The sequence below is a fragment of the Trichosurus vulpecula genome, chromosome 7 (assembly GCF_011100635.1).
Source record: "Trichosurus vulpecula isolate mTriVul1 chromosome 7, mTriVul1.pri, whole genome shotgun sequence".
Classification (NCBI taxonomy): Eukaryota; Metazoa; Chordata; class Mammalia; order Diprotodontia; family Phalangeridae; genus Trichosurus; species Trichosurus vulpecula.
Genome location: NC_050579.1, coordinates 13,912,583 through 13,930,418, shown reverse-complemented (window position 1 = coordinate 13,930,418; position 17,836 = coordinate 13,912,583). Strand labels below are relative to the sequence as shown.

At 41.4% G+C, this 17,836-nt stretch overlaps 1 protein-coding gene across 1 annotated transcript in view; it reads right to left on the bottom strand.

Moving 5' to 3' along the window:
* The window catches only part of DIS3L2 (DIS3 like 3'-5' exoribonuclease 2), a 341,276-nt gene that overhangs the window by 308,352 nt on the left and 15,088 nt on the right, over positions 1-17,836 (bottom strand). Inside the window, exons 2-3 of the mRNA XM_036767849.1 lie at positions 8,900-9,037; positions 8,208-8,365 (exon numbers count right to left, since the gene is read on the bottom strand). Coding sequence (XP_036623744.1) covers positions 8,208-8,365; positions 8,900-9,037 — 296 coding nt within the window. The remainder of the gene's footprint in view (positions 1-8,207; positions 8,366-8,899; positions 9,038-17,836) is intronic.

The window sequence follows — 17,836 nt, the reverse complement described above, 5'->3', positions numbered from 1 at the left end:
ATCTGCAGAGTTACAGAGAATTCTGAGAAGGTGGTAGAATAAGGCAGGAAATTACCTGGCTCTCCCAAATTCCCCTACCAATAATATAAATAATGACTCAAAGTGAACTTGAGGGCAGCAGAAATAACTGACAGTAGGTATAATACAGTTGTCCAGCCTAAGACAACTGGCGGGGTGGGGCTTTAGGAAAGATCTGACCTCCCAGAGGAGTGGTCTGGCCTGACTGAAGTACAGATACCTGTACAGAGATACAAGAAGGCCTGGGGGCAGCTGTATTGGAGGTGACAGTAGCTTCAGGAACTTCCCCCCCCAACAACAGTGTGGGGTTGGGGATCAGGCAGCTGATCAGGGGAAGACTGCAGGGCCCCCCACTGGAGCTGGACTTGGGCACCCAGGGAAGCTAACAAGACACTGTCCCTGGCTGTGGGTAAGAAGGAGCAAGTACACGCTGGTGAGGGCAGTCACAGACAGGTGAAGACTCTGCTGGCTGCAGGCACTTGCAAGGGAGCAGAGGGGTGAGCTGAAGCTTGCAGCTGTTGGAGCGATCCCAGGGAATAAGAGAATCTTCAGTAACAGCATTGCTGGGGACCCTGGTCATGGCTCAGGGACAGAGAGGAGGACCTGAGATCAAGCCCCCAAATAGGTCTCTCAGAAAACTACAGCTCAAAAAAACTTAAGCCTGAGACATTATCTCCCACATCTCCGGACTACAGCCCAACTCTAACATAAAGTTAAGGGTCAAGAAATAAGCCACTTAAAAATGAGTAAGCAGAAGAGAAATAACAACCATAGAAAGCTTCTATGGTGATAGAGAAAATCTGGGTTCAAACTCAGAAGATGGTGAAATCAAAACAGCTACTTCTAAAGCTTTCACAAAAATGTAAAATGGTCACAAGCCAAAAAGAGTTCTTACAAGAGCTTAAAAAAGACTTTAAAAATCAGAGAGGTTAAAGAAATATTAGGTGGGGAAAATGAGTAAAGCAAGAAATCAAAAAAATTATAAAAATAAAGTCAACCAATTAGAAAAGGGGATCCAAAAACTTATGAAAGAAAATATTCCTTAAAAATTAGAATTGGGCAAGGGGAAGCTAACAACTTCACAACACACCAAGAAATAATAAAACAAAATGAAAAGGATGAGAAAATACAAGAAAATGTGAAATACCTCATTACAAAAACAACTGACCTGGAAAACAGATCAAGGAGAGACAATATAAGAATTATACCTGAAAGTTATGATAAAAAAAAAAGAGTCTGGACACTATACTTCAAGAATTATTAAGGAAAATGCCTGAAGTTTTAAAATTAGAGGACAAAATAGAAATTGAAAAAAAAAACCCACCAATCACCATCTGAAAAAGATCCCAAGATGAAAAATCACAGGAGTATTATAGCTAAATTTCAAAGCTCTGAGGTCGAAGAGAAAATAGTACAAGCAACTAGAAACAACTTAAATTCCGTGGATCTGCATAGTCAAGATAACACAAAATCATGAAACACGATAGTATTAAGAGCAAAGGAGCTGGGTTTGCAACAAAGAATAACTTGCCTAGCAAAGATCAGTGTAATCTTGCAAGGAAAAAAAAATCAACATTTGATAAAAATAAAGGACTTTCAGGTAATCTTGAGAAAAAGGTCAGAACTGAACAGAAGATTCAACCTACAAAAATCAGAAGAAACATGAGAAGGTAAATATGAAAGACCAATTATAAGAGATTTAATATGGTCAAACTGTTTACTTCTTTTGTGGAAAAATGTTTTCTGTAACTCTTAAGAATGTTGTCATTACTAGGGTAGTTTTAAAGATCACACATAGATACAAGACTTGGGGTTGAGTATGATGGAATGATTCTAAAAAAATAAAATTGGGTAGGGAAGAGGTAAAATGGAGTGGTTACTGCACACAAACAAGGCATGATGGAAGAACTGTTGCAGTGGAGAGCAGGAGGGAGTGGAGGGCTGGTAGTGCTAGAACCTTATTCTCAACAGAACTGGGTTAAAGAGGGAATAATAAATAAATATAGAGGGTCATGAAAGTCTTCTTAACTTACACAGAAATAGGACAGCAAGGGGATAGGATAAGGGAGAGATTCTTACAAGAGTAGTATTTTCCTTTTTAAACCTTTGTCATACCCTGTCCTGAGTTTGTGCTCAACTAGAACATCTAAGTAGGAGAGATGTCCCTTCCGGCTCAGTCCCTAACTAGGCTTCCAGCTTATAGCTAGAAAGGACTTTAAAGGTCCTCTAGTCCAATCTTTCATTCTACAGATAAGGCAACTGAGTCAGATGTTCAGTGATTCTGGGCATCCAAAGGCCACAATCATTATGCAACTTCACAACATCCAGATCAGTGACATCAAAGCCTATGACAAATCATGGTAGGCGCTGCTGTGATGGCAAGCCAGACCTATCTGTTAGCCCCCATCCCCACCAAAGGTTCAAAGAGAAGCAAATTGTTGCAACAATTCAGCTAGCAGCTGCTGTGGGGGTGAAAGACCAACTCAAGCCCAACAACAAGAACGCTGCCAGCGCAGATTCTTTTCATCTGCTTTACTAAGGAAAGCAACATTACGGGGTTACCAATCTTATTTCAAACCAACATACAAATATCATTCACCTAGTTCAGGGGGAAAAGCCAGCACCCTGAATTTCAGAGCAAATACAAGCAAATTACAAAGATACATTATAAACAGACCAAATACAATTCATAGTTAACAAGAAGGCATTTGGGTTCACAAGCTGGAGGGCTCTGAACTACAGCTGCCCAGAGAGAGTCTCCATATCAACATTCCTCCAAGAGTGAGAGCCCCCCAAAATAGCTCTGTTCTTTTTATACACTCTTTAGCCATCATCAAACATCATCTGTGAGACCAGAACTTAGATATCTACTATATTGGCTCTGGTCTTAGCAACTCCCCTTAGGACCCTGAGGGCTTCACACCCACATAGGCTTAGCACCTAGTAGACAGGGCCTGGGGCTTTGCACCTAGTAAGGCTCAATCAATGACACTTAATTAATTTATTATTCTAAAACAGTAAAGAAGTCCCAACTTAATTGATATTACACAAATATAGAATGTTCTTACCCATGGCCCAAAACCCTCATTCTAACATTTTGTGCTAATCCTCATTACCAGGGGAGCTGATAGAAGGAACAGAAAAAGAACCACTAGTCATACCTGAGTAATAGGAAGGTGTGTTTTAGGCTTAGACAAAATGCTTTTGTTCATGTTGCATGAAAGTACCTATCAGGTTTTATCAGAAAATGACCTATATCCAATAACACATTTCTAGGATCAGCTTGAGCAAGTACCCTCATGTAGACTAATAAGTTTCTTTATTGGCAAATTAAGCACCTTGATTACCTACATTATCTAGGAAAGCAAGTTTTTATTTGGCAAATCTGAAATCCCACCCTTTAAATGTGTTCAATGGGAGAAATTTCTTAGGGGAAACTGACACTCAATGGTATTTGTTTTTCTCTCAAAGGCAGAAACCAAAACGTCTTTAAAAGTCATTAGAATAGTGTTTCCCTACCTACTACAAGCTCTACAAACTCTGATGATGTGAAATGACTTCTCTTCTTACTAAGTTGTATTAGCACAATTATTAGAGCATGAGGAGGAAGGCAGAGCCGAGGAATGAAAAACGAAGAGTATCTATGCCTGAAGCACATCACATCAATACACTTCCCTCTTATCTTTCCCTTGCTCAGCTGACTAGCTAGGAGCCTTCTCCAGTTCATTTTACAGGAAACTGAGGCAAACAGGGCGAAGTGACTTGCCCAGGGTCACATAGCTCGTAAGTGTCTGCGGCTGGATTTGAATTCGGGAAGATGAGGCTTCCTGACTCCAGGCCTGGTGCTCTATCCACTGTGCCACCTAAATGCCCTAACTATAGTTTTACTACACATTCTGCTACATATAGCTTTACTACATATTTTACTATTGTTTGGCAGAAGCTCTTTACTGGTAGTCAGTAAGGTAAAAGCATGATTAAAAGAAAAAAAGAAATTTTTTTTTCTTCTCAAAAGAAAGTAAGGTGGAAAATATGTTGCCCCACAAGTTTCTGCCCTCAGGGGCCTTCAAACAGAGCCTGATTCAATGCTTTTTAATGAAAGATGGCTCCCATCTCTCTCCCTCTCTCTTTCTCACATACACACACACACACACACACACACACACACACACACACACATACAAACACACACAAATACAAACACATGCATATACAAATACATACATATACACACAGATGCAGACATATACAAATACACACACATATACACACATATGCAAACACATATAAACACACACACACACACACTTGTTTGTCCCTTTGCTCATCTTTAACTTCAGCCTGGCCTAAGATGTGATCTGTGCTGTGTTCCTTAGTCCCCTCTGTTCCACAGCTTCATACTCTAGGAAGTAGAAGAGAATCTTTTTTTAAAAAAAGTTTATTTATTTTTACAAGCATGTTATTATCTCCCACTGCCCACGTCACAACTGAACAATTTCAAAAAAAAAAAAAACCCTTAGAGCCCTAGCAGAATAAATGCTCAGTCCAGCAAAGTAAAGTCCTCCTCATGAGAGAGCCTCCATCTTTTGGCTATTCCCCACACCTGGAACACTCTCTCCCTTCATCTCTATCTGCTGGCTTCTCTGGCTTCCTTAGATCCCCAACTAAAATCCCACCTTGTGCAGGAAGCCTTCACCAGCTCCTCTTAATTAGCACCTCCCCATCTTCTCGTTATTTCCTGCTTATCCTGGAGATAACTTGTCTGTGCAGATTTGTCAGTTCCTTGTCCCCATTAGATTGTAAGCTCCTTAAGGGCAGAGATTGCCTTTTGCCTCTTGTTGCATCCTCAGTGCTTAGCACAGTACCTAGTATACAGCAGGTGCTTAATAAATGTTTGCTGACATAGTCCAGATGCAGAAATGTGTGTCTTCTGCTAGTTTAAGCTCATCAGCTCTTGGGAAGGAGGAGCTGCACCCTCACACTTCCAGACCCATGATTTAACACTGCTAGTTTTTCCTACAATGTTGTCATTCTGGAACTGTTCTAGCCCTGCTTACTTTCCTCCGCACTAGCTCACAGAGGGGTCCATTTTGTCATTTCTCCGTTCACACGCCATAATCTGCTTAGTGATCCCCCAAATAAAAGGCATTCCTGTGTTTTCCAGCTTGGGGCCACTACAAAAAAGCCCCTATAAATGTATTTGTACTTGTAGGTCCTTTTCCTCTTTCTTTGATAGTTGGAGAGTAGGCCAAGTCATCCCAAATCACTTTCCAGGATGGCTGGACCAAGTCACAGCACGCCGCCCCCCCCCCATGCTCATGTCCCTGTTTGCCTACAGCCCCACCAGCATTTGTCACTTTCCTCTGGCCATCTTTATCAATATGACGGTTGTGAAGGAAAACCTGAGAACGGCTTTAATTTGCATCCTTCTAACTCTTAGTGATCGGAAGCATTTTTTTAACATATAGCTTGGGTTTCTTCGCTTGAGAACTACCTATTCATATCCTCTGACCATTTATCAAGTGGGATGCAGCTCCTACTCTTATAAATTTAAATCAGTTCCTTATATATCTCTTGGATAGGAAATCTTTATCAGAGAAACTTGGTCAACTGTTTTTCCTAGTTAACCTGTTTCCTTTTTAATTTTAACTATATGTTTATGCAAAAACATTTCATTGTACATGGTCAAAACTGTGATGCCCTCCCCTCTACTGTTCATCCAGTCACAATCTGAGAAGAAGAGATTCTCAAGGCCGAAACTATGATTCTATTTAAGACAATGAGGACAATGAAGTAAAACAAAGGAGGAGGGGTAAGTGCTCCAGAGCAACCAGGCTCTCCAATGCTCCTGGAAAAGTCGGGGCACTGTTCCCAGGCGAGGGGGGAAGATGTCACAATGTATTGAAATTTGAACCTGAAAATTAACTAGTGCTCCATGGCTGAGGCCAACATGAAGTCTGTTTTGGTCCAATGGCATTAAAATACCTTTTTTCCAGAGCGCCTTTGCTCTTGATTAGACAGCAAAGAGTCCACACAGCAAGTTTACATCAGGAAGCAGATGGGCCCTGTATCTTGGCCTACGAAAATCTTATTTACAATGTTGTCCATTTCACGCTGTGATCTCATATCTGGAACCAGCTCTTTTCCCCATCTGCAAAGAACAACTGTTCTCATATGTGGATGAGGGGGTGAAGCTCTGGCTGTAAGGCCTCATGATGTCACACTCCAGCAGGAACCACTTACAGACACTTGGGAACAAGACCTGCCATATTGATCGGAGCTGATTCACAAGCAAATGAAGGGCCTTTACATTTCCTGGGCCTGAGAAGTCTCTCCCCAGCCCCTGCTAACAACCTCTGTACGTTCAGTCTTTCAACTATTTTTCTTAAGGTTTCCTATTTATTTCTTCCTCAGATGACAACTCTTGTCATCTTACAGATATTGCCAGAGTGATCACAGCTGAGAGAGGATCCCAGCACGGTCCAGGGTAAAAAGTGCTAGATTTGGCACCAGAAGAAGCCAAGGCTTGAATCTCGCCTCTGATACTTACATTGCATTATGGGCAATTCCCTTGCCTTAGATGAGCTTTAGTTCTCTTATTTATAAAATGGAGATAATATTCATTACCCACTTTAACGGGTCAGCATAAGTGTACAATGAGATAATGTATATAAAGCGTTTGGCAAACTTTACACCGCTATAGAAATGTCAGCTGTTCCTTCAAAACAAAAAAACAAAAACCTGGGGAAAAGCTAAGGACCTGGCAGGAAGAGGCCTAGAATCAATACTAGCCTTCAGGTCAGCCCATTTTACATTCCAAAAATGCTTTTTCCATCCAGAAACAATAGACTATTAATGCCCCTTCCTCCCAACACACACACACACACACACACACGCACGCACGCACGCACGCACACACTTGACCATAGATGATCCTGAAGTGAGAAGGCAAGATGGCAAGATGTCAACTGCTGAGTACCAGTACCTGGAGCTCAGGCCAGCCCCTCATAGGAGACAGAGGCCCATAGCCACGGCAGCTGTGGGTAATTCTTCTCTCCCAGGTGAGCTTGGCTGACTAGAGCCCGAAGTCACACACAGAAGCAGCAGGAGGCAGGTGAGCTTGGCCAACAGAACCATTCTCTTCCCCTACGATGAGCCATGATGTTCTACAAAATAATCTGGGGCAATTCTAGATGTTCCCTCCCAGAAAGCATTTGCTGGGCTCCTGTCTTCCCTAGGCTTTGTTACCATGGATGTCTTCCCAGAAACAAAGCATCTGCCTAACAATGGTGACGAGCTAAACTATATTTGCAAAAGTTACACAAAATCTTTTTTTTCCTAAGTGGGGCGATTTTTGAGGTGCTTTTTCCCGCAAAGGTCACAATCTGGCACCTGCCTGAGAAAAAACCAAAAGAAAGTTAGGGCCAGACAGCCATCTAGTCTAAACTCCTCACTGACAGAGGAGAACGTAGAGGCCTAGAATGGTGACACTCTTGCCCTGACAGATCAGAGTCCACTTCCGGCTGCTAGGCTCCCAGGAGGGAGGTGGGAAGTTCATCCCAAAGCCCTGCTGGGATGAACCCAGGTCTTGCGCTGCATCTCCAAGGTCACCAGGAGCCACCTCCACGTGCCAACTGAGTCCCTTGAGACTACCTCCAACAGCAAACCCCATAGGCGCCTCTGTGTATGGAGTGAGCCTACACAAAACACCTGAGCTGGGCTTGATCTCTGAAACAGTAGTATCAAATTCCCACCTCATGTAAGCATCCCTGCAATCCACATACTGACTTAGAAAACCACACGTTAACATTACCTATGTTCTACTGCATATTGTGTATTTTGTTAAATATTTCCCAATTATACTTTAATCTGGTTTAGGAAGCACCTTGGAATGTTGGGTCACATGTAGCCTGGGGGCCCTGTGTTTGACACCCTAAGACTTTTGTCATGTTCAAAGAAACCTTCAGAAAGCAATCCCTACACTGGTTCTACATCCATGTAATGGCCAGCAAACTCCCCAAACTGAAAGAATGGCCTTCAGCTAAGGCAGCTCCAAGCTTTCTCTGGCTGGCTGCCAGTTCCCTGTTAGCCCTCTGAATGGCCACCATGGTAATGCTGCCATTACTGGTGGTTTAATCAACAAACATTTATGATGTTTACGGAGCATTCTTATGTTGCATTTCACACACCTGAATAAGAGTCCCTCTCTTCAAGCCAGCCGAGACACTCTCCTTAGACATGTAGGCCTCAAATATATTCCTTTTCTTCCCTTGTGAGTGTTTGCTTGGCATCTTTTTGTCACCTGGCAACGACCCAGCTCCAGAGCAGCCAACTGCATGGGACACACCTAGGAACACAAGGCATCATCAATTCCTTCACAAGTCCAAAGTCACTACATTCCTAAAATTCAGATTCTAACCCATTAGACATTTCATTTTGTTTTATTTAGATGGAAATATAAAAAAAATATGACTCCCTTGTTTCCCAAATAACCATTGTAAAAAATTCTGGGCAAGAGTGACTGAACAAAACCAAGAGACAACATGCCCACAGATTATGCAAGACCTTTCAGAGAAAACGTGCCAAGGGTGTTTTGATTCTTACATATGCAATCAATGCATTTAAATTGGCTATAAATATCTATTACTACAAGATGTGGTATCATTTTCCTGGAGGAGTATGAAAAATGCTTGTCTGAATATCACAATAAAGGTACTCCTAATAGAGAAGAGGTCCTGGAAGCCTATAGCAACTCTCAGTCCACACTCTCCATCTCTCCCCATCCTCTCCCACCCCAGCCCTGACACAGCTGTTGCTCACCCTTCCCTCCCCTCAGCCCAGCCAGTCTCTGGAAGAGTGCAGCCACACCTGCTTTTCCTACCTTTCAGAGTTCCCAGCTGCTTTGGGTGGATCTTGCAGTCCAAATGGCTCATAGCTTCAGACTCCAAGAGGTGCCTCTTCTTCCCCAGGCTGGAAGGAGTACTGCTACTTGGCTCAGAGGCCTTTCGAGCCCGACTCCCTGCAACCCAAGATAAAGCCGTCAGTGTGGAGGAACACACCTGCTTTGGGTGGCTCATTCTGCACAGGGTCGCAAAGTCCTTCTGAGGTTCTTAGCCCAGGACCTAAATGTCATTTTTGTCTAAACAGCAATGAGATGACTCGATCTGGAGCTGACTTTTCTTTCAAGACTAACTCCCCCTCTCTCCGCTTCATGGACAAAGGACTGCTTTGGCCTTTGCCCTTAGTTTAAATGGAAAACTGCTTCAAATGGGGCAATGAAGAAGAATAAAAGCCTAAGACATTGTAAGACACCCGATTTCATCTTTCAGGGGCTCAAAACAGAAGGGAGACGTGGCCCAGGAAAATGGTCTGAGACCTTCTCCATCCCACTCATCCCCAAACTTAAATCTAGACTTATCTGTCCATAAGCTTAAAAAAGATGATCAAAAAAGCAAGTGCAGGCTAGAATAATAAATTACCATGGCTCTCTGCTTTGCATTCTTCCATCCCATCAGTTCCAACCAGCCAGGAGAGCAAGAATCGCTCCTAAAGGTCATGCCAATCCTGTTCCGTGGATCAAGTGACTGACATGGGAACAGGGCAGCTGGCCCCTTGGCCTTGCACTTGGGTAGCAAACACATCATCACCACTTTCACCTGCCTTCCCCGACAACCACTGGCCCAGGACCCAAGCCCATACCTACAAGCCTAAAAACTGCTAGGAGCCAGCTCCTGTAGTAGCAACTAGATTTGAAGATCTTTCCCACCCATTAATAGGCTATGTGATCTGCTTACATCACAGGAAGCCTAAGTTACATGGTGAGAGGAGCTTCCTGACAGAAAAAGGAAGTTATGTCACAGAAAATGCTGAGAGAGATGTTATGGCTACTAATGGCTGCTAATGGCCGCCCTCATGATTGTTAGAGCTGAACAGGCTGACTTAGCTGTACTGTGAGTTTGTTTTGGGGAAGACCCCAGCAGGGGGTCAGAGACGCTTTGGGATGGCAAGTCTCCAGTCTGTTATACGGTGTTTTAAGTTCCCTGCTGTTATGATAAGGTGGGCTGACTGGCTGTGGGCGCTGAACATTTGGTTGTGGGACATGGTTTTCTGGTATCTGAATAAATGTTATACTTCTTTTACCTTCTTTATGGAGAGTCTCTCATATTTTACGATACAGAACTACAAAGGCATATTCACAACTATTGTTGATGTGTTCATTGCCTTACTGTTTCATTTGGCGACTAGGAGGATGGGATTGCAAGGTATAAGATCTCTATTCAGAGGTAGAAGGGGTTTAGAAGAAGAAATGGTCATCCCAGGATGGGAGGATGTAACTTATTGTTCCCTAGCAAAGGAATGGTCTAAGGGCACTGGTCTCTGTGAGGACTGGAAGCAGAAGCTACAGGGTGGAGGACTTAGAGACTTGGAGCGATGCCTCAGAGAGGTTATTATTGAGCCAGAAATGGGGATCCCAAGAGCTATCTCTAGACAAGGCTGGATTTTACTCACAGCCTATCATATTATATGTGAACACAGAGACATACTATTAGGAAAGAGAGCTCAGACTCAGACAGTTGCTGAAACATCTGAGAATGCTTCTATACCACAGCAAGATGGAGAAACTCAGGTGGCAGAACAGCAGGAAGCTAACAGCCTTGTTGTAAATTCAGCTAGAAAGCAGAGGGAGCCAAGGAAGTTAAGAGTGCACCTCAGTTCAGCCAAGGTCAAGTCTAGCAGTCAGTCTGGTTACCATGGTAACAGGGGCAGAGAATCTAGACAGAAGGATACAATGTTAGAACTACAGATAAGAGGCTATACGTTGTTGCGGGGTACTTCTCACAGAGACAGTGAGACAGTATCACACCAGACTTCTTAAAAGAGAAGTACATCCCCTAGAGTGGAGGAAGCAGGAAACAGAAGGTGACACTACTCAGTTTAGGCTGGTTTTAGAGGATTTTACACAGCAGGAAATCACAGATATCTTAACAGTTCACCCAGAAAATGGGAGAATCATTAATATCTTGGATGGCAGGAATCAGTGATGAAGGGGCCGCAGGAGTGTCTGTAGACTCTGTGGATTGTATGAGATTCATAAGTATGAGTCACAACTCTTTTGCACAGCAAGTTTTTAGGGATTATCATTCACAAAGAACTAACCAAGCAACAGATTTGTTGGCTTTGGCTGAGACAGGCTGTAAAGGGGAATATCCTGTGGATACTATGCGGCCTACTCCAGATAGACCCTGGTATTCAATTAGGGACTGTATGAGAAAGTTAAAGGAGGAGGTGATGAAGACTGCTATTATGTTGGGGAATGCTGAAGTTTATTATGAAACTCTTTTTGGAGTCAATGTATTAGGAAGGCAGAATTTATGATTTCAAAGAGAATCACATACATGTCTGAACGATTCAGAACCACAGGATATAAGGAATTCCCTAAGTAGAAGGCAGAAGAATCAAAGCATTTATTCAAGCTCCAAAGTAGCAGACCCACGAACCAGTGTCCCCATTTTGATATCTTGGTCAAGAGCTTCCAGGCCCAATAAGTCCACCTCACAAGAGTAGCCAGAAGGCCACAGAAAAACATGATGGCATTAAACCAAATCATATTCATGCTTCCCCTCTCCAGTGAGATTACCCACTGGCCTCAAGTCCTTGCTCAGCACTCCTTGGTCCACACGCGGGTCAGGTAGGCTCTGCTACCAGCAGCTCCTGCTTCGGCTTTATCTTCAGCTTCAGCTGTAGCTGTCTCTGTCTCCAACAAAAAATCAATCTTCAAGCTGTCTTCTCTTCTCTTATAGAGTTTTGGATGTCATCAAGCATCGTCTGCATGACCAGAGCTTAGGCTCTGGTGATTGGTTCTTGAGTTGGCCCCTCCCCTTAGGACCCTGGGAGGTTCACATCCACATAGATTAGGTTAACACCTAATAGTAAGGCATGGCTTTGGAGTTAGCACCTCCCCTTAGCCAGCCCCACCTTGGGCCCCACCCCAGTCACCAATCCACACCCACATAGGTTCCACACCTGATGGGGGTTTGGGCCTGGGGCTTAGCATCTAGTAAGGATTACTCAAAGAAAACAAAGGCCATTTTGCTTACCAATACAGTCTCTCATAGGAATTTGATAGTTAAGACAGCACCCCCCACTTGTAAACATGTGATTCTGACTGCTGATTGCAGAAGTAGGGAACCCTCTTTCAGAGGTGCTGGATAAGATTTCACAGTTAAATGACTTAGGAGACTGGGATGAGATAAGTTTCCTCGGGAAAGAAGGGTACATGGCCAACAGATAGACGTCCAATGAGGGGAGTGACAAGAAGAAAAATGTTTACTACTCTATTGAAAGCAGGGGTAGATTTTAGAAGAATAGATGGTATTCCAACTAATGAGCTATACAAAATGTACCAAGATAGGGGGCTTAATAGCAAATGGAAAAGAGAAGTAAGAACTGTCCCTACAAATCCTACAGATCTTGAACCCTTGTATCCAAGTGAGTCACACCTTCAAGGAGACTAGGGAATAGGCCGAGCCCCAGCTCAGATTGAAGAAACACACAGATGGGATTACAGACCCTATATTAATCTGACTATATATTGGAAGAATGGATCAAATACTCTAACTAGGGCATTGATAAACACTGGGGCAGAGGCCAGCTTGATTTATGGAAATCCTGACAAATTTAAGCATGGAACTTTTATTACATCACAGGACTAGGAGCTGCTGAAATATCAGCCAAACAAGTGAAACTGATGATGAAAATTGGACAATTGTCTGTTACATGGTGTTTTAAGCTCCTTGCTGTTGTGATAAAGTGGGTTTGGTCATGGAATATGGTTTTCTGGTGTCTGAATAAATGTTATACTTCTTTTACTTTGTTTATGGAGAGTCTCTCATATTTTGCGATACAGAACTACACAGGCATATTCACAATTATTTTTGATGTTGTGTTCATTGCCTTGCTTTTTCAGCTCTCTTTCCCAGAAGACACAATGAGTTGCCATTCTCAACAGCAGTTTCCACTCCCTCTACAATTGCCACATATATGCTGCTCCCAAATGAAATACGATGTGGTTTTTTTTTCCAAAAATCACAACTTTTAAGTTGTAAATAACACAAGAGAAATGCAGAGTGTCCTAGAAAAGGAAAGAAGGCTGTAAAATGGGAAACTGAAGTGACAATCACCAAGTATGTCACCAACCTGATGCAGGAAAGGAAAAAATCTGCTCACCTGAAACCCACGAAATGTGGCATGGAAGAAAACAGAGGAAGAACAAGGTTCAGAGGGCCAGAAGGCCTGAGACCAGAAGTGAATGTGCCATTGGAGACTGAATAACAGAGGACAGAAACCAAGGAGGGGAAGAGCAACATGAAAGAAATGCCACAATCTGGATCCTCTACCTTTCATTACATCCAAGAATCAATTTGCAGAAACTGAGGGTAAGGGGCATAAAGGCCTTTGGAATGAGAGATTCTAGAGAGATGGTTTCTGAACAGCAGCAAAGATAGGAAGCTGATGGGCAGAAGGAAAGTAAGAGGATACAAATGAAAACCAGAGACAATTGCCAAAGTTATCCTAAAGGTGAGAGAGACAGAGAGACAAGAAACTAGCGTGAAAAGGGGACAGAAAAGAAATACAAGTTCAAGAAGTTCCTTATGTCACCTAGAGAAAATGCTAAATTTGCCGACTCATTAACAGTAAAAGAGTCAAGTCAAGACAGGCAAGGAAATGAAAGAAGCTGAAGGAGCCCAAAACATGACACAAAGTCCAATAACATCAAAGACAAAAATAGAGATGTCCCAGAAATATGGCAGGGAAAGACCAAATCCAGGAACAAAGAGCATGGAGGAAGGGTCCTCTTCCAAACAAAGACAAAATTACAACAGTTCCTCAGGATTCTTCCTAGACACTTTCCCCGTGAGGAAAGAAATAATCAACAAAAAAAGGTGACTAAATGGAAAAGAGTATTGTAGCCTCCCCCAACCCAAGCAATGAGCTATAAGGAGAGAAGGCCAATGAATTTTACAAGCCCTTCATGGAGGGAGATGGAGAGCTTTGCCATGACCAAAAATATCAATCAGCTGATGATAGGCCTCTGCAAATTAAGTGAAGTCAGTCCTGGAGTAGCCAGTATAAGTGCTGTCAAAAGGCCCACACTCAAAATGAATCTAGCTTCAATAGGGCCTTACAGAAAGTGCCCCCTGCTGTCCTCTCAGCATCACCTCAAAGCCATATGAAGACACAGGCACAGGGCTTTAGTAGAAGATCCACTCTGCACAAAACTAACACAAAGAAAAAATATTCTTCTGATCTACTGGCTATTAAAGAATACCTCTTAAATTATCAACTCATCCATCCTACACTTTTCCCATCCCTACCACCAAAACTAGGGGAGACTAAAAAATATAACAGTACCTACATCTTCCCTCACCAGAAGCCAAGTCTATCACTCCCATCTGCAGGGCAGGAATAAGCCCCACAAGGAACCTCATTCCCATGGACACCCCTACTCCAAGATATTTAACCAAATCTGCAATCTCATCCTGTTGGAAGCTGCCTTCACTGATCAAGAACCAACCCATCTTTGGCTACCCAGTCTGTGTCCCCCATTCCAAGGCGTCTTCCCATTAGTTTAACACAAAGAGGGAGAAGAGAAAGATTATAAACTAAGAGCCAATGTCCTAGAGGAAAATGGTAAGAGTACCCTTGAGGTGGGCTAATGCTAGCAACAAGCATTATTAGGAAAGGGGAGGATAATCGGATGAATTTCAAAGATGAGGAAGTTTCTAAGAGGGACAGAGCAAGGGTCTGGAAGTGGCAATGGAAAGCAAGAAGTATTTGAACGTTTTTCCTGATTCTGTGAGTCAGGAGGCACGAAAGAAGAAAAGGCAAGCATCATGGAGACTTAAAAAGGTTATGGTGTTACCACAGGAGAAGCTAGGTTCCAGTTAGTTAAAGGGGATAGAAGGAGAAGAGAAACAGACTGAGGATGAACAGCAATTTGTTGACAGTACAATAGGTTTTCCAAAAGGCACAATATTAAAGCAGGAGGAGAATGGAGCCAAGGGCAGACCCAATATTAACTGAGCATACTTAAAGATTAATGAAAAATGTACCTGAATATACATCAGTATTTACATTTCTTTAAATTTTCCCCTAAAATTTGAATCCCACTGAAATGTAATCTTCTTTCATATTTTTGCTTGGAAGAAGTTCTAGGGAGATGGCAAAGTGAAAGGTTACAGAGGAGCCGACTCCTCAATAATCCCTCAAAAAACAGCAAAAGAAATGCCAAAAGAAGCAAAACTACAAGGAATCCTCAAAAGAAAATGTTTAAAAACACTCAAAAATGAACGAGCCAAATACAGCTCCAACACAATGAAAAAATATTATGAATTTAAAAGAAACAGTGACAAAAACACCATAAGAAAAATACCCTGAAACACCACCAAATGCAGCATCAGAAACAACATTAGAAGTTTAAGATAAAGGAAAATGTATAATAAATATACTAAAAGAGACTTTCCATCACATGGCCTATAGGTCGGAGGACTAGATATTTTTGTCCAGTCTTCATGATCTCTCCAGCCTCTCCAAAACAGGAATTATATCCAAGCGATAAGGCCATTTCATCTGTCTCCACCAAGAACCCAAACAAGGTAAAAACCTGATGAATTAACAACAGAGAAGAATTGCTATCCCACTCAGTACCCGCTTTAGGCCTCACATGCTAAAACTAGGTCTGCACAAGCCAGCCTAGGGGCTGGCAAAAGAACTTGATTCTACAAACCCTTCCTCTCAACGGTATGGAAATAAAAATGACAGACGCTTGCCCTGTCCCCCCAGAAGTTACTAAGGGCAGACACTGAGGCTGAAGAAGTATTCAATGACCAGTATAGGAGACTGAAATGGCTTTGAGATAGAGCCCCCAAGAATACTACCATCCAAAGAGAGGGAGTCAGAAAGTGAGCAGTAGAAGAAAATACAGCTTGATCTCTAGACCCCTGCAGTGATCACATAAGTTCAAAATCATACTATTTGAAGTTATAATTGTGTAAAATATGGTCACTGGTTCCAGACCAATGGAATATGAAGTTCAAGTTCAAATAATCCAACATTCCCAAGGATTCATTATTCATGTTAATTGGAACCTACCTATAAGGAAAAAATGAAAAAACCAGAATATGAATAAAAAAGAAACTTAATTCTCTCTATCACCTTTTCTAAGGTTTGGTACAACAAAAAGAGAGGAGCCAAGGGTCAAGATCTATAAGACAATAATGTAGAAACTATTTAGAAAGAACCAAAAGACTCTGTATTGTCTCTGTATTTATCAAGGCACTAAAATTAAGAATAAATATTCACAAAAGGTAGAAAAGGAAGATAACTAATGAAGAGAATGAGAAAAAGAAATCCTTTCTAGAAAAAGGCACAGAAAATGAAATTTTAATGAACAAAATCAGCTGAATGGGAGAGGGAAAATGGGGATTTTACTTAACTACCTAAATGAGTGGGGGGTGGGGAGAATGAAATAACTACATAAAAGCAAGAAAGAAAAAGGGACAAATAAGTGAAACTCCAAAACTAAGAAAAGAGGTAACAAACAGGAAAGGGGCAAGGATGACTGAGGATTAGGTGAAAAGAGCTGATGGGCATGGTTTGCCTTAAAAGAGATTAAGTTAAAATAACTGGAAAAAAAAATACATAGTTTTGTGCTTATAGAGAAAGGTGGGGGGGCGGGGATCTTAATTTGGAAAAAAGATATTATAGATAAATGAAGGAAAATATAAACCTAATTCTCATAACTCTAAATGTGACTGGATTACACAACCCAATAAGATGAATGAGTGACCTATCAGATAAGAAAACAAAACTCCACAATCTGTTACTGAAAAGAAAATTTAAAAAAAAAAAGACACACAGAATAAAAATGAAGGGCTGGAAAAAAATTTACTACGCAACAGATGAATCCAAAGGAGCAGGAGCTACACTCAAGCTATCAGACAAAGCCAAAAACAGGAGAAAAAAAAAGTCAAAACAAAAACAAGGAAAAATAAGGAAACATTATGCTGAAAAGAATCTTAGACAACAAACCAACATCTATATTAAACTTATATACCCCAAGAGCAATAGCATCTAAATTTTAAAAAGAAACATTAACTATAAGAAGACACAGTAACATAATAGTGGCAAGAGATTTCAATATCCCTTTCTCAGTTTTAGATAAGTTTAAAAGAAAGATAAAGAAAAGGGAAACTATAGAACTGAATAAATTACTAAAGAAACTAGAGCTAAAGAACAGATGTACTTCCAGGATGACGTAAAACTTTGACAAACAGCATGTACTGGGATACAAAAATTATGAACAAATGTAAACAAGATCATAAAAACATCTTTTACAAGCCACAACACAATAAAAAGTCATCAGTTCAGGAACCTCAAACAAAAGATAAAGACTCAAATCAAAACTTAACAATGAAATTCTAAATAATAAATAGATCAAAGAACAAATAATAGAAATAATGGAAAATGATAATGATGAAACAGCATATCAAAAATTCAGGGATAAGGTCAGGCCTCAGGGGGAAAAACCGTCTCTCTACAAAAATACATTAACAAAGTAGAAAAAGAGAGGATTAATGAATATGCACCTTTAAAAAGTAGAAATAAAATAAGCACAAGTTGGAAACCAAAATAAAATCTATAGAAATGATAAATAAAGCTAAAAGCCAGCTGTTTGAAAAAACTAATAAAATTGATCAGCCTTTACCTAGTCTAATTAAAAAGAAGAGGGCAGAAAATCAAAACAAAATAGTGAACA